At 37.3% G+C, this 18,231-nt stretch overlaps 1 protein-coding gene across 1 annotated transcript in view; it reads left to right on the top strand.

Annotated features, from left to right (window-relative positions):
- The window catches only part of ZDBF2 (zinc finger DBF-type containing 2), a 33,280-nt gene extending 21,781 nt beyond the window's left edge, over window positions 1-11,499 (top strand). Inside the window, 4 exon segments of the mRNA XM_017893937.1 lie at window positions 1,795-4,790; window positions 4,793-4,813; window positions 4,816-8,121; window positions 8,124-11,499. Of these exon segments, the coding sequence (XP_017749426.1) occupies window positions 1,795-4,790; window positions 4,793-4,813; window positions 4,816-8,121; window positions 8,124-8,671 (6,871 nt within the window). The 3' untranslated portion in view covers window positions 8,672-11,499.
- Window positions 11,500-18,231: the final 6,732 nt, after the last annotated feature.

Here is an 18,231-nt window from a genome sequence, read left to right as displayed (position 1 = left end):
GATCTGATGGCGAGTGATGATGAGCATTTTTTCATGTGTCTGTTGGCTGTATGAATGTCTTCTTTTGAGAAATGTCTGTTCATATCCTTTCCCCACTTTTTGATGGGGTTGTTTGTTTTTTTCTTGTATATTTGTTTGAGTTCTTTGTAGATTCTGGATATTAGCCCTTTGTCAGATGAGTAGATTGCAAAAATTTTTTCCCATTCTGTAGGTTGCCTGTTCATTCTGGTGGTAGTTTCTTTTGCTGTGCAGAAGCTCTTTAGTTTAATGAGATCCCATTTGTCAATTTTGGCTTTTGCTGCCGTTGCTTTTGGTGTTAATTTTTTTTTTAAGTCTAGATGTGATGATACTTACCTCCTTGAATTGTTATTATTTTTTATGTGTCTGCCTTCTGCAGCTACTTGAATGGTCTTTAAGAGGCAGCTCAACTTTTTTTGAATTTGCCTTAGTACCTAGCATAGGGCCTGTAATGCAGTAGTAAGTCCTTAGTAGATGGTTATTGCATGAATGAATGTTTGCCTGACTTTAAGAATTCAGGCCATGGCAATATCATTAGGTCAGCTGGTTATATACATGAAAGAGCAGTCCCTGAAATGCTTTGGTCAAACATGTTGTCTTGATACTGATAGAAGAGATTCATAGACTGATTTTAGATATGAAAGTTTTGGGTCTTTTTAAAAATAATGGAATTTAAATTTTGAATGGGAAATACATATACATAGACATAATTCACAGGGCACGTTCAAAAGTAAGCCTTCTTAAATTGCTGCCATCCTGTAATCACTTCACTAGAGGTAACACATGATACCTCTAGACTTCTACAGTTGAATGTGCCATTCTCTAGATATTCTAAGTGCATTATTTTTTCCCTTCTATTTTACATAAATGGTAGCTTTCTGTGTACCCTTGCTTTTCACTAACAATGTTTATAGTAATTGGTTTTTATTTGTATGTATAGAGCTGTTTTATTATTTTTAAAACCCACGTTGTATTCCATTAAATACCATTACTTATTTAACCAGTACCTAGTTACTGAGTATTCAGGTTGATTCTAGTCATTTGCTATTACTCCTCCCTCCTCTCAAAAGTAGCAGTAAATATTCTTGTACATGCCTCATTAAACTCATGAGAAAACCAAAAGTGGAATTAGAGGTCAGAGGGTATGTACATTCTTAATTTTAATAGACATTGCAAAATTGCTTTTTGTAGAGGTTACAAATCTACATAGAGGTTAACCAGTAACCGTTAACTGATCTATATTCCTGTGAACAATGTATTAAAGTGCCTTTGTCCTTACACCCTCACCAAAACATTGTGTTAAGATAATAATAGCTAACATTTGTGAATGCTTACTATGTGTCGAACTGTTTCTTCATTTTAATGCTCCTTACAGGTAACAGTTAATTTACTCATCAAAACAATCTCATGAGGGAAAATAGTGTAAGATTCCCTTTTTTTGGAGGCAGAAACTGAAGCATACAAAGTTAAGTAACATGTCAAACTTTTTGCTGTTACTACTCTGATAATTGAAAAATAATATATGATTTTATTTGTTTAATTATTCATGTTTAGGGGCCATTTGTATTTAAGTAGCAATTGGTAGCACCACCTCCACCTTCTGCAGTAATTCCCTCCCCACAGTCCATGCAGTGTTCAGCCTGTGGTGACTGCCTGGATTCCTTGTCCTTTAAGGATAGTCCAGAATAGAAAGCAAATAACATTTATTATGCCTCTCTTTTAATATTTTAAACAGATATTAGAATATGTTTATGAGTCTCCCCCCTTTCTTTTTAGTTCAACACAAGATGAGACACATGTGAATACCGGGTCATCGTCTGAAGTGGTGCATTTGGATGATGATTTTTCTGAAGAAGAGGAAGAGGATGAGGATAAGGTTGAGGATGAGGATGCTACCGAAGAGAGACCCTCCGAGGCTTCAGAACCTATTGAAGAGTTACATTCCAGACCTCATAAATCTCAGGAAGGCACACAGGAGGTTTCAGTTCGACCATCAGTTATTCAAAAACTGGAGAAGGGACAGCAGCAGCCCTTGGAGTTTGTTCATAAAATTGGGGCCGGTGTGAAAAAATGTAATCTAGTAGATATTGGTCAGGCTACAAATAATGGAAGCAACTTGGTACGCCCCCCAGTGATTTATAATGCTCCTGCTAGTTGTTTATCTGAAAGCTCTAATGATAGACCAGTTAAAACTAATACAACTGGTTTACCAGCAGCAGCTCATTTGGATTCAGTTAGCAAATGTGACCCAAACAAAGTTGGCAAACATCTTGAACAGTCAGACGGGGCCTCTAGAAATCCTGTGCCATCATCCCATGTAGAAACTTCTTCATTTTCACATCAGAAACCTAAAGAATCAAATAGGAAATCTTTACGCATGAATTCAGATAAGTTGGTTTTGTGGAAAGATGTAAAATCTCAGGGTAAAACTTTGTCAGCTGGCTTGAAATTCCAGGAACGCATGGGTACTAAGGGCTCCTTCAGAGTTAAATCTCCTTCCAAATCAGCAGTAAACCCGAATAAAACTGACATGCCTTTAAATAAAGGAATCTTTGAAGATACTATTCCAAAGCACCATGAGGAATTCTTTTCTCATATGGATTGTACCCAAGAAGAAAAGCGTTTGGTTTTTAACAAGAAAGCCTTTTGGGAACAGAAGTGCTCAGTGAGTTCTGAAATGAAGTTTGATCATAGCTGTCTTCAGTCAGCATCTGATCAGCCCCAAGAGACTGCACAAGACATAAATCTTTGGAAGGAGGAGCGAATTGACCAAGAAGATAACTATGAATCTAGAGGTTCAGAAATGAGTTTTGATTGCAGTTCCTCTTTTCATTCACTGACTGACCAATCTAAAGTGAGTGCCAAAGAAGTAAACCTTTCCAAGAAAGTATGTACTGATGTACAGTATAAGAATAATACATCTTATGTTTCTAAAATAAGTTCTGATTGCGATGACATTCTTCACTTGGTTACCAACCAATCCCAAATGATTGTTAAAGAAATAAGTCTTCAGAATGCAAGGCATATTAGCCTGGTTGACCAAAGCTATGAATCTAGTGATTCTGAAACAAATTTTGATTGTGATGCTTCACCTCAGTCCACTAGTGACTACCCTCACCAATCTGTAAAAGAAGTAAACCTTCCTAAGGAAGTGCACATTGGTTTGGTTGATAAGAACTATGGTTCCAGTAGTTCTGAAGTAAGTGCTGATTCTGTTTTCCCACTGCAGTCAGTGGTTGACCGACCCCCCGTGGCTGTCACAGAAACAAAACTTCGGAAGAAGGCTCATACTGGCTTGGTTGATAACTATGGATCGAGTTGTTCTGAAACAAGTTTTGATTGTGATGTTTCTCTTGAGTCAGTAGTTGATCATCCCCAACTGACTGTCAAAGGAAGAAACCTGAAAGGTAGACAAGTCCACCTAAAACATAAGAAGCGTAAACCCAGTAGTGCTAAAGCACATCTTGATTGTGATGTCTCACTCGGGACAGTTGCAGATGAATCCCAGAGGGCCGTTGAAAAGATAAATCTTCTAAAGGAGAAGAATGCTGACCTTATGGATGTGAACTATGAATCCCATGGTCCTGGAATGGGTTTTCACACCGATGCTCAGTTAGTGGCTGACCAGCCTCAAGTAGCAGAAATAGAGCCTCAGAAAGTGGATATTGACCTTGAGAATAAGAGTGTTCAGTCTAGCAGTTCTTCTCTAAGTTCTGATTCTGTGGCTTCTCTTTATCATTCAGCTCACGATGAGCCTCAAGAAGCTTTGGATGAAGTAAATCTTAAAGAGTTAAATATTGACATGGAAGTTAAGAGCTATGATTGCTCCAGCTCTGAGTTGACTTTTGATTCTGACCCGCCTCTTCTGTCAGTTTCTGAGCAGTCTCATCTGGATGCTGAAGGAAAAGAACGGCACATTGACCTGGAAGATGAGAGCTGTGAGTCAGATAGTTCTGAAATAACTTTTGATTCTGATATTCCTCTTTATTCAGTAATTGACCAACCTGAAGTAGCTGTTTATGAGGAAGAAACTGTTGATCTGGAAAGTAAAAGTAATGAATCTTGTGTTTCTGAAATAACTTTTGATTCTGATATTCCTCTTCATTCAGGAAATGATCACCCTGAAGTAGCTGTTAAAGAAGTAATTCAGAAAGAAGAGTACATTCACTTAGAAAGGAAGAATGATGAACCCAGTGGTTCTGAAATAAGTTCGGATTCCTATGCCCCTCGTCATTTAGTGACTAATTCTCCTGAAGTAGCTGTCAGAAAGCTAAATCCTCAAAAAGAAGACCAGGTACACTTAGAAAATAAGGAAAATGAACCTATTGATTCTGAAGTAAGTTTGGATTATAATATCATTTTTCATTCAGTGACTGGACATTCTGAAGATCCCATTAAAAAAATAAGCCGTCACACAAAAGAACACATGTACTTAGAAAATAAGAGTGGTTTTGAAACAAGTTTGGATTCTGATGTCCCTCTTCGGCCAGCGACTCACAAACCTGAAGTAATTGTCAAAGAAACCTGGCTTCAAAGAGAAAAGCATGCTGAATTCCAAGGTGGAAGTGCTGAATTCAGTGGTTCAAAAAGAAGTTTAGATTCTGGTGTCCCTCATTATTCAGTAATTGAACCTCAGGTAGCTGTTAACAAAATAAACAGAAAGAAGCAATGTGTTCTAGAAAACTATGATAAATATATTGGTTCTGAAATAATTTTGGATTCTAATGTTCCACCTCAGTCAATGACTGACCAAACTCAGCTAGCTTTTTTGAAGGAAAACATGTTAATCTGAGAGACAAAACAGTAAATCAGGTGATTCTGAAATAACTTTTGATTCTGAACAACTTCAGGAAGCGGTTAAAAAAATAGACCAATGGAAGGAAGAGGTTATTGGCCTGAAAAATAGGATTAATGAACCTAGTACTTCTAAATTAATACATGATTCTGATGTTTCTGTCCAGTCTGTGGCTGATCAACCCAAAGTAGCTATTAAACATGTAAACCTTGAGAATGAAAACCATATGTACTTGCAAGTTAAGAACAGCCAATATAGTTGTTCTGAAATGAATTTGGATTCTCGTTTCTTGGTTCAGTCAATAGTCAATCGACCTCAAATAACTATTTTGGAGCAGGACCACATTGAGCTAGAAGGTAAGCACAATCAATGTTGTGGTTCTGAAATAAGTTTTGATTCTGATGACCCTCTTCAGTCAGTGGCTGACCAGCTGAGAGAAACCGTTAAAGAAATAAGCCTTTGGAAGGATGAAGAAGTTGACATGGAAGATAGGAGGAATGAAGCTAAGGGTTTTGAAATTATGTATGATTCTACTGTTCTTCAGCCAGTGGCTGGCCAACCTGAAGAAGTAGTTAAGGAGGTCAGTCTTTGGAAAGAGCATGTTGACTTGGAAAATAAGATTGTCAAACCTACCAATTCTAAAATAAATTTTGATTCTCATGAACCCCTTCTGTCTGTGACTAATAAAATTCAAGGGGTGAATAAAGAAATAAATCTTTTGAAGGAGGAACATGTTTGTCTGGATGATAAGGGCTATGTGCCCAGTGATTCTGAAATAATTTATGTTTCAAATATCCCTCTTCAGTCAGTGATAAAACAACCCCAAATTTTGCAAGAGGAGCATGCCAGTCTGGAAGATAAGAGCAGTAATTCTTATAGTCCTGAAGAAAGTTCTGATTCCAATGACTCTTTCCAGGCAGCAGCAGATGAGCTTCAAAAATCTGTCAAAGAAATAAATCTTTGGAAGGAAGACCATATTTATCTGGAAGATAAGAGCTATAAATTAGGTGATTTTGATGTAAGTTATGCTTCTCATATTCCTGTTCAGTTTGTGACCGATCAATCTTCTGTGCCTGTCAAAGAAATAAACTTGCAAAAGAAGGATCATAATGATCTAGAAAATAAGAACTGTGAAGTCTGTGGTTCTGAAATAAAATGTGATTCTTGTGTTCATCTTCAGTCAGAAGTTGACCAACCTCAAGTGTCTTACAAAGAGGCAGACCTTCAGAAGGAAGAGCATGTTGTCATGGAAGAAAAGACCGATGGACCTAGTGATTCAGAAATGATGTATGATTCTGATGTTCCTTTTCAAATAGTGGTTAACCAGTTTCCAGGGTCAGTCAAAGAAACACATCTTCCAAAGGTGATACTTGTGGATCTGGTGCCCAGTGATAGTGATTATGAAGTAATTTCAGATGATATTCCCCTTCAGTTAGTGACTGACCCACCTCAGTTGACTGTCAAAGATATCAACTGTATAAATACAGAATGTATTGATATAGAAGATAAGAGCTGTGACTCTTTTGGTTCTGAAGTCAGGTGTAGTTGTAAAGCCTCTACTCCCTCAATGACAAGCCAATGCAAAGAGACTTTCAAAATAATAAACCGGAAGAAAGACTATATTATTCTGGGAGAGCCAAGTTGTCAGTCTTGTGGTTCTGAAATGAATTTTAGTGTTGATGCCTCTGATCAGTCCATGACTTACGAGTCACAAGGACCTGATGAGAAAATGGTGAAATATATTGACTCAGAAGATGAGAGCTGTGGATATAATGGTTCTAAAGGAAAATTTAATTTGGGAGACACTTCTCATCGAACGACTTACCGACTGCAGAAAGCTCACAAAGAAGCCAAGCTTCGGAAGGATCCAAGAAATGCTGGCCTGAAAGGTAAGAGCTGTCAATCTAGTGCTTCTGCAGTGGATTTTGGTGCCTCTTCCAAGTCAGCGCTCCATCGAAGGGCCGATAAAAAAAAACGTTCAAAGCTAAAACAGAGAGATCTAGAAGATGTGAGCTGTGAACCGGATGGTTTTGAGATGAATTTTCAGTGTGCTCCCCCTCTTCCGTCTGATACTGATCAGCCTCAAGAAACTGTTAAGAAAAGACACCCTTGTAAGAAGGTGTCTTTTGACTTGAAAGAAAAGAACCGTGATTCCAGGTCAAGCTCTGTTCCCAAGGTTGATTCTGTAAGGAACCTGAAAAAAGCAAAGGATGTCATAGAAGATAATCCTGATGAACCAGTTCTTGAAGCCTTACCTCATGTACCTCCTTCATTTGTGGGGAAAACATGGTCTCAGATAATGAGAGAAGATGACATAAAAATTAATGCTCTTGTGAAGGAATTTAGGGAAGGTCGTTTCCACTGTTACTTTGATGATGACTGTGAGACCAAAAAAGTTTCTTTGAAGGGGAAAAAAAAGGTTACCTGGGCTGACTTGCAGGGTAAGGAGGACACTGCACCAACTCAAGCTCTGTCAGAAAGTGATGATATTGTCTGTGGTATTTCAGATATTGATGACTTGTCAGTGGCCTTAGATAAACCATGCCATCGTCATCCTTCAGCAGAGAGGCCTCCTAAGCAAAAGTGGCGTGTGGCTTCTCAATGCCAGACAGCGAAAATCAGCCATAGTACTCAGACCAGTTGTAAGAATTACCCAGTGATGAAAAGAAAAATAATTAGACAAGAGGAAGACCCACCAAAAAGTAAGTGTTCACGTTTACAGGATGACAGAAAAACCAAAAAGAAAGTCAAAATTGGGACAGTTGAATTTCCTGCATCATGTACTAAAGTTTTGAAGCCCATGCAACCCAAAGCCTTAGTCTGTATTCTTTCTTCTTTAAATATTAAACTGAAGGAGGGTGAAGGCCTCCACTTCCCTAAAATGAGGCACCATAATTGGGATAATGATATTCAGTTTATATGCAAATATAAACGGAATATCTTTGATTATTATGAGCCCCTGATTAAGCAAATTATAATTAATCCTCCCCTGAATGTAATAGTACCAGAGTTTGAGAGGCGTAACTGGGTTAAAATTCATTTTAATAGGAGCAACCAAAACTCCAGTGCAGGAGATAATGATGCTGATGGACAAGGCTCTGCTTCAGCACCTTTAATGGCAGTGCCGGCAAGATACGGATTTAATTCACATCAGGGAACCAGTGACCCTTCTCTGTTTCTGGAAGAATCAAAGATTCTGCATGCTCGTGAGGTTCCAAAGAAAAGAAATTTCCAGCTAACATTTTTAAATCGTGATGTTGTCAAAATCTCTCCAAAATCAGTTAGAAATAAGTTTTTGGAAAGTAAAAGTAAAAGAAAATTCACGGAAAGAAGGTGACAACTAGTAGTAATAAGTTAGGTTTTCCCAAAAAGGTTTATAAACCAATTATTCTCCGGCAAAAACCCAGAAAAGCTTCGGAGAAACAGTCAGTTTGGATTCGGACCAAACCAAGTGATATAATTAGAAAGTATATTTCAAAATACTCTGTTTTTTTACGTCATAGATATCAGTCCAGGAGGGCTTTTCTTGGAATGTATCTGAAAAAGAAAAAATCTGTTGTCAGTAGGCTAAAGAAGGTGAAGAGAACAGCTAAAGTGCTTTTGAATTCCTCAGTTCCACCAGCTGGTGCTGAAGAGCTGTCGAGCGCTATCGCAAATCCTCCTCCAAAGCGACCTGTGCGGGCTTCTTGCTGCGTCGCACGAAGGAAGAAGAGGAGTGATGAAAGCTACCATGGCCGAAAGAGAAGTCCTTCTGGACCTGTGAGAGCATATGATCTGAGAAGCTCATCTTGTTTACAACAATGTGAAAGAATGATGACTCGGCTAGCAAACAAATTGAGAGGTAATGAGATAAAATAGAAGTTGTTTTTGTGTTCAGGCTAGTTGAGGATTCAGTACTTCAACTGAAATATATTTGGTACTTTGCACACACAGCTTTCCCAACTTTGGTGAGAAAACTAATCTTGAACTATTTTGCTATCAATATTATTTTCACAATTTTATATTCATTTAAAATGAGTGTTTAGAGTCCTTTCATTTTAAGATTCAAAGCAACCTTTGTCCAACATTTTCTGTAGAAGAACTTCATCTTAATTTATGTCACAAAATAATTTAGCACCATATATAGAATTTTGTTCCTCAAATCATATCCCTCTTATTTTTTATGATTATCTCTCTCATCCTTGCAAATTTAACATTGTGAGAATGAATATAGCAAACTTATTACAAAGAAGGAACTATAATGAATTATGTCAGCTTTTGAAAGGGGTTGACTTAAATGAATACAAACAAAATATAGTTTGTCTTTCTTTTTAAAACATTCCAGAAAATGAGATTCCATAATCTTTAATACAGTTTTTAAAAACTGGTGATTTTTTTTATGCCTAACACAAACTCCTCCTGCTTCATTTAAATGGAATCTGCAAGTCTCTAACTTTTATCATTTGGACACATGCACACATACAGTCTCTATAAATTTTTTGGGTTAGCCTTATTTGATCTTAAAAGGGAAAATAATTTTGCCCATGTGTTTAAGCATTCCCCCCCCTGTTTTTTTAACCACCTTTACTCCCTTCTACATGAAGAGTGGTGGTTTAGTATGAAAATCCAGGTTACTTTGTGGCCTTATCTCCTAAAAATATTTTAGGCATTACCATATTAGTTTTATTTTATTTTATTTATTATTATTATTTTTGAGACGGAGTCTCACTCCGTTGCCCAGGCTTGAGTGCAGTGGCCTGATCTTGGCTCACTGCAACCTCCACCTCCTGGGTTCAAGCGATTCTCCTGCCTAAGCCTCCCGAGTAGCTGGGACTACAGGCATGTGCCACCATGCCTGGCTAATTTTTGTATTTTTAGTAGAGGCGGGGGTTTCACTGTGTTGGCCAGGCTGGTCTCTAACTCTTGACCTCGTGATCCACCTGCCTTGGCCTCCCAAAGTGCTGGGATTACAGGCATGAGCCACTGCACCCAGCTTACCATATCAGTTTTTAATAACTTGAACTGAAATTCTTGGCTTGGTAATATTTGGGCAGGCCATTAATTCTCATTAGAAAATTACTTAATATTTCAAAGAATTGAATAAAACTGGTAATCTTTGCGGAGGCCCATTTTGTGAGTGGAAACCTGTGTTTATACATTAGTTTGTCTTTAACTTGTTAACAGATTTTAACAATTCAAATAAAAGATGTTAATGAGATGCAGTTTGAGTCTGGGATACTCAGAGTATATCCAGAACTTGTATTCAGGGACACTGGTTGAGTTGGTACAGATGCATTCAGTTGTCGTTCATTCATGTTAAGCCAAGATCCTGGATCTTCTATCATTAATGTTAAGGGGAAACGTGAATTACAACTATATTGTATTTATGACTGCCATATTTTCTTGAAACTAAGGTCAGTGTTAAACCATATCTTGATTTCAGAATTTAAAATGTGTTACCTTAGAAATAATGAAATATAGTGTAACAGTTGGTTTCTAAATGTGGTTTTATTTCAGGGGCCATTGTTTAACCTGTGTGTATGCTATGATGGAGTTCTTTTGTAATTTCTTTACTTCTAAATTTAAATAGTAATTATGTTTAAAACAAATGTTTTGTTTTAGTTGCAAAGCAGCATATATCTCATTTCCTTCAACCTTGCCTCCTCATACACAAATATATTTTCATTTCTCTTCTTAAAAGATCACTGTGGGCCAGTAGTTCAAAATAATCCTCCAATTTTAATTTAGGAACAAAGCTTTGTCCTAGTGACTAGGAAGTAAACAAACAGCTGATACATAAAATATTCTATTTGTGGGTATTGGTGTCTTTTTTCCCTATGGAATAGACACATAGTTCCCTTAAATTTTATTAATAGACATTCTGTATTCTTTCGGTGTAAGTTTAAAAGCAAGAGATCAAATGAAAATATGTACTACGTACTTATGATGTTATATCTATTGTGATTACATCATGCGAGAGAACAGTTCTTATAATTCAAGTAATTCAAATTTCAAGTTATACAAATGTTACCATTTTCACATTGGAAGCCCTTCTAAGTACCATTTTCATTGGGGGCAGGGAGAAGGTTTATATTTAAATTTTATATTACCAAACATAGAAGCACAGTGCAGTACTGATGATTTTGTTTAAAGTTTTTGAAATGTTTACTAGTTCTTGTAATCGTTATTTTAGACAAGCTTGAAAACTTGACATTGTTGAAACATAATTTAAATTAAATTGGAAATTACTTTCAGAATTTGGTAGTATACAAGATGTGCCCCTTTGTCTAAATAAATGTTGGCTTAATTTGCAGATTAGATAAAACAATTGATGTTTTTGTGTATTCAAGAGTGCATTAAATTCTTTTAATAGTAAAAAGTCAAATTACAACCATAATGAGTATTTTATTAATCTTGTTCTTGTTCAGTATTTTGCATAGATTTTTATTGTAATTGTCCTGAGTTCTACAGTATGTGGACAATATCGTGTGAAGTGTGTTTTTGCATTTGTGCATTTAAATTATTTATGTAACTAGGGCTCTGAGTAACACTTTTTTTTTGGTTAAAGAAAAGCTATATTTAAATATTCAAATAATTATATATTTCCATGTAAAACTAATGTGAAGACTAATGTATTTTTTATATTGCAATGTAAAAGCTAAACTTGTTTTTGATGTTATCAAGATAAAATTTATTAAACCTTGAAATTTGTCTCTGTTCTCTCTTCATGTTAGAAACTTTTTCTGGGAATACTCGAAGAATAAGAGAATAATAGCCTGAGAGATAATAAATGAGAGAATGTAAATGTTGATGCCAGCGAGAAAATAGTTTAACCAAAGATATACAGATTATATTTGATGCAGTAGTTATTTCAAAGGATTAAAATGAAACCATTTATTTGGCTGGTGGAGTGGTGGATTAGCAGCTTTTCACTTTGTGTACCTGGATTGAAAGGGCCCGTGAACAAGACTGAGTTCATGAGGCTGCATCTGTATCACTGTTCGACACCTACTGGGAAGGGAGAACTTGGGAGCCTCCACTGCCACAGCATGTATTATAAAGGACAAGAAAACATGAGAAAGTGTATGTGGGTCAGTGAGGTGCCTTTGGCCCCAGTAGTACTGACTTCCAGAGTTTGTTGGCCTAGATGTTATTGCCAGGATGAACAACATCCTAATATTTTTTTTTCTTTCTTTCTTGAGGTGGAGCCTTTCTTCATTGCCCAGGCTGGAGTGCAGTGGTGCAATTTCAGCTCACTGCAACCTCTGCCTTCCAGGTTCAAGTGATTCTTCTGCCTCAGCCTCCCGAGTAGCTGGAATTACATGCATGTGCCACTACACCCAGCTAATTTTTGTATTTTTTGTAGAGACTGGGTTTTACCATGTTGGCCAGGCTGGTCTCGAACTCCTGACCTCAGTTTGAGACCACCTGCCTTGGCCTCCCAAAGTGCTGGGATTACAAGCATGAGCCACCACACCCGGCCTCTAATATTTATAATAAAAATCACGACTGGGCATGGTGGCTTACACCTGTAATCCCAGCACTTTGGGAGGCCGAGGCAGGTGGATCACGAGGTCAGGAAATCAAGACCATCCTGGCTAACATGGTAAAACCCCATCTCTACTAAACAAAATACAAAAAATTAACCTGGCGTGGTGGCAGGTGCCTGTAGTCCCCACTACTCAGGAGGCTGAGGCAGGAGAATGGCGTGAACCTGGGAGGTGGAGCTTGCAGTGAGCTGAGATCAGACCACTGCACTCCAGCCTGGGCGACAGAGGGAGACTCCGTCTCAAAAAATAAATAAATAAATGACTAGAGTGAAAATGTAAAATGGAATCCATTTCTTTACATAGAAGCAAAGGGCTTCTATGTAAAGAAAATATAGTTTGTTGAATCTTTAAGTATAAACATAATTTTCTGTGTTTATAATTTATTACATGAATGTTGTAATAAATTTATTTCCAGGTTTCCTTATTTTATAAAGGTTAAAAGGTGTGTGTGTGTGAATATCTTGGGCCCTTACTGAGTGCCAGACATTGTTCTAAGTTTTTAATCTGTTATCTCATTTGGTCTTCAGAGGACCTTTATGAGTTAGATACTGTAATTTTCACGATATATTAGATGAGAAAATTGTGGCATATTGTAGTTTATAGTTAATCATCATTCCCACCCCCCAGTTCTAAGCCAGCACGAATCTACTGTCTGTCTTTGTAGTATATCCTTTTCTGGATAGTTCATATGGATGGGGTAGTAAAATGCGTGGCCTTTTGTGTTGGCTTCTTTCATTTGCCACGATGTTTTGTCATTGTGTTGTAGCACAAAATTTGTTCCTTTTTATTGCTGAATAATACTTACAGTTCGTTTTTAATGAAAATGATAACACAGCCCTGGTCTCCTGGTAGCAAATATGAGAAGACCACTAGGTTTGAGCCTAGCTGTTCCCTTTGTCCCTCTTCTATGTGTTATCCTTGGTAATTCCCCAGACCCAAGACCAGACACGACCATTGCCTTCTAGAGTTCTCTTATTCCATACCTGGATGTTTGTGCTTCCTCTCTTGGACTTTTTGTCCCTTTACTACCCTTCCTGGCATTCTTTTCAGTGTTCTGTGAATTCTCATTTTCAGTGTCAACACATTACCCTGTGTTCTCAGTGCTTTCACAGTGGATAGCTGGCAGGTAATTGGAATCTGAGAATTTTATCCAAGTTGCCCATTATTCTAATCTCCATGAGCCACAGAGCCAGGAACTGCTGATGGTGTACTGGTTGTGGCGAACACTCTTTTTTGAAAATTACTCTCTTACATAACCACAGCACATACCATCAAAATCAGGAAATCAGCATTGATCTGATAAGACTATCTACTCCACAGACCTTGTTCAGGTTTGGGGGATTATTCCAGAATATTCTCTCCTCATCCAGGATTTGATCCAGGATTATCTACTGGCATGACTCTAATTTTCTTCAGTATGGAGCAGTTCCTCAGCCTTTCTTTGTGTTTCATAGCATAACTTATTGAAGATAACTAGTTTTTTTTTTTTTTTTTTTTTTTTGGTGGAAACTCAGTTTAATGTTTCTTTATAATCTGCTTTTCTAGGGGAGGAGCAGAAATTCTGTATTCTTAATGTTTTGTAACTAGAGCCATGTGATGTCAATTTGAATAAATGTGACAGAAGATACCCAGTGTTGGTCCTTAGGGAAAAAGGTTTTCATAATCAGATAGAAGTGGGGGCTCTCACTGAGGCTGAGTTATCAACAAATAGTTACATTTTCTGGCAGTATTGACTGTGAATTTTATCTATTTAACTCATAGAGAAGACAATCACTTATTCATACATTTAACAAATATTACTTCTACCCCTACTACATGCTTACCCCTGTGTGGGTGCCAGGGATCCAGGCATCAACCAAACAGGCCTCTGGTTGCTCACCCTCATGCACTGATATGTGTGAGGGGGAATTTGAGTAGTGGTAAGTCAGTGGGCTTGCAACATAATTCTTGTGCTTTCAAAGATCGTTCATAGACTCATATAGCTAACACTCACAGGATACTGCTCTTTGGCATTGATCAATTCCTCCACTTTCTGCCCTGAGACCCATTGCAAGCTGTTTCTGATCATTGTCTGGAAAGATTGTTTTCCTGGGTTTGTGTTATTTTGAAAAGGCTCTCTGTGTTGGTTTGGTGCACCAGGATAGTGTTATATAGACTCACTTGCCACAGCAAAAAAAAAAAATGACATCCTAAGGAGAAGTTGGTATACTCATCAGATGTTAAGGTTTTGAGCTGAGATTTTGTCAGCTTTTTTGACCTGGAAAAATAGAAGGCTTACTATTTTTTTTTTTTTTTTTCGAGAGTTGTCACTGGTCACAGATAATTAAATAAGTAAAGTGAGTGGTGTTTATCATCCATTGAGCTAGACCTATTTTACTAGCTGATTGACTACCTGAAAATCTGAGTTTGAATGTGGTTATTTCACTGTGTCAAATGGTAGCCTAGTAATTGATTATTAGTGCTGTTTTACAAAGTGGCCTTCTTATGTCTAGGATATATTTAGGTGAGTGAGTGAGGTAGCTTTGATGCCTTAATAGAACCAGATAAACCACCTGGCCATAACTGATAGTTTTCGGGTTTTCATACTGTGCTTACTACTTAACACATCTGTAACCTAGCAGAGCTACAACGTTCTTCTTCTTTTTGTTCCTACAGAGAAAGGATCTCAAATCTAACTTAGAATGTGGCATAACAATGTCTGACAGTCTTTTGAGGAACAAATCACAGTAACCCCAAATTGCCCAGGGTAATCGACAGCAACTGCCAGATTGCATTTGGAGCCAGGACATTTCTTTGGCTATACTGGATGATCATGTAAGATCTGGAAGAACATGAGGATGGGTATAAGTGGCTGGATAAAAACAAAACAAAAATATATGAGTTCCTGTTGAGCTAAAGATGTTGATGAGAATTATTCTGAAGAAAAATGGCCACTACATTTTAAGTGCTAATTTAAGAATGGCTGCTACTGGTTAGAGATTGTTGAGTATACTGATTCTAAATTACATAGTTTAAGTTGTGTAAATTTAAATTCTGGAGTAGGTTTTTTTTTAATATCATATCCATCATAAAGCAGCTGTTTTCACTTGCCATAGGTGAAACTATGGGCAAACATTTATGTGCAGGTGTGTTGTAGCAACAGATCTTGTTAACAGCGTAAGTGCTTAAGGAATTTTTTAGTACAGATTCTGTGAGTTAAAATTACAGTATGGAATGGTCATGAAGCCTGATTCCCTTCCTCAGCCCCACTGTCCAGTAGAAAAAACAATCCTAATTTAGTCTTCAATATGTAATCTATCTTCTTCTTGGACATACGGAAGGGTTTGTATTATATAGTATTTAGGGCTTAACATCTTGTGCCAAGTAATTTTGTTTTTCTTCTGAATCACAGTAAAACTATGTGGAAATAAATTCAAGAAAAATTTACTTGATGCTAGTGCATGACGGTGAGTGGGGGCATTGGGAGTTCATCCTGAGTAAAGGAAGAGAGCCTGTTCCTCAAGCAGAGTCCCTTCTGCCAGTGAATTGCCCACATCTCCAAATGAACATAATGCAGTTGGGTCAGGGAGAATGACACAGGAGGCTCAGCATCATTTCTGTCTCCTCACTTTTCTTGGCACCATATCGTAACACAAAGTTTTATTGAATATTTACCTAAAAATTCTCCCATATTGGTTATTTTCACTTCTGTGGTTTGACACTGTGTTACCAGATGGAACAAACAAGAGCCTGGTCAAAACTTCAAACAAAAAATCTGGGGAACAAGCTGTCCACAGGGTCTTTGAAAAGCTCTAATACATTCCCGGGGATCTAAAAGGTTGCATAAATGTGCAAAGCTGTGGGCATGCCTGGGAAAGACCTGAGAGGGCCCTACTCTTTGACCTCTGGCTGATTGGAGTTTCTGTGCAAGTAGGAAGTGAAGGCTAAGGCAGAGTTCTAAGCTGCCTGAATGTTGAGGGCATGTCTTAACACACATACATACATCTAGAGCTTCTCAGCAAATAATGGAATATTTATTGGTTCACAGAATTTAAGGAAATGTCTGTCAAATCATTGGCTGACCACTAAGTTAACTGAGCAGAGACTTCAGTTGCTGTACAGCACAGGGAATAAAGACTATTGAATTAGTCCCGGAAGGTCACTATGCTAACAAATAGCAGCAGCAGAAACAACAAAACAGCAATTACAACAAACCCTAAGGGTGGGGGAAATCTGATTTCCAGAGTTTCTATATTATCTAAAATACTTAGTTTTCAATTAAAAATATTGAAATATGCAAAGAAATAGGAAAGTATGACCTATGCACAAGAAAAGAACTGTCAATAGAAACTATTCCTGAGAGGTCTTATTGTTGGACTTACAAATACTTTAAATGAGCTATTAAATATATATATTATTTATAGGATTATATATAAAAATATTATAGACCAGGTGAAGTGACTCATGCCTGTAATCCCAGCACTTTGGGAGGCTGAGATGGGTGGATTGCTTTGAGCCTAGAAGTTCAAGACCAGCCTGGGCAACATGGCGAAAGCCCATCATGCGTGCCTGTGGTCCCAGCTACTCTGGTGGCTGAGGTGGGAGAATCGTTTGAGCCTAGGAAGTTGAGGCTGCAGTGAGCTGTGATTGCACCACTGTACTCCAACCTGCACAACAGAGTGGGATCCTGTCTCAAAAAATATTTTTAAATATTAATATATACATAAAAATAAAGTCTAAAGGAAACTGTCTAAAGAATTAAAATATGAGAACAATGCTTAACCAAATAGATAATATCAATAAAGAAAAACTGGAAAAAAGAACTAAATTATAAAGTTGGAAAGCTTTTTTAAATATATTTCTTGATAAAAATGTGTAAACCTTGTCCTCTTCACTAGGTTATGTAGACTTCTTAAAGGTGTTAACAGTTATTGTGTACATTACATTTTTGTGTCGGTCAATATGCCTACTATAATAAAAGGTTTTCCTTCTTTCCGCCTAGCATCACTTGTGTATATATATTTATTGTGTGCCTGTCTTCCCTACTAGCATAGAGACTTGATGAGAATGGGGCCTTGTTTACTCACCAATTTCTATCCAGCATGTGTGTGTTAGTCCATTTTCACACTGCTATAAAGACACACTTGAGACTGGGTTGTTTATAAAGAAAAGAGATTTAATTGACTCACAGTTCTTCATGGCTGGGGAGGCCCCAGGAAACTTACAATCATGGTGGAAGGGGAAACAGGCACATCTTACATGGTGGCAGGTGAAAGACCATGCAAGAGCAGGGAAAACTGCAGTATGAAATCATCAGATCTCGTGAGAACTCACTATCACAAGAACAGCATGGGGGAAACCACCCCCATGATCCAATCACCTCCCTCCCTTGACACATGGGGATTCGACACAATTCAAGATGAGATTTGGGTGGGGATACAGAGGCAAGCCATATCAGTGTGATTCAATATCTGGATGATAGTTTTCAAAACATATATGTGCAATCAAGAAATTACAAAATAAACATGGTATAAAATATTAAAAATATGGTATAAAATATAAAAAATAGTACACCTGTATAGGGCTCTTAGCATAAATGGAACTTGCAGTTTAGACGTTGCTCTGGGTAAGGTGAGTGATGAGTGAATGTGAAGGCCATGACATTATTGTATACTACTGTAGACTTTAAAAACACCCTACATTTAGCTACACTAAATTTATGTAAAAATATTTTCTTTGATAATAACCTTAGCTTACTGTAACATTTTTACTTTCTAAGCTTTTACATTTTTAAACCTTTTTTGATGTTATAATAACACTTATTAAATACTTTGTGTAGCTGTACAAAAATATTTTCTTTTTTATATTCATACTTTATAAGCTTTTTTCTATTTCCTTTTTTTTTTTTTT

This window comes from Rhinopithecus bieti, unplaced genomic scaffold (assembly GCF_001698545.2).
Source record: "Rhinopithecus bieti isolate Rb0 unplaced genomic scaffold, ASM169854v2 scaffold_22522, whole genome shotgun sequence".
In the NCBI taxonomy this organism is placed as follows: domain Eukaryota; kingdom Metazoa; phylum Chordata; class Mammalia; order Primates; family Cercopithecidae; genus Rhinopithecus; species Rhinopithecus bieti.
This window is presented reverse-complemented; position numbering and strand designations above follow the sequence as displayed.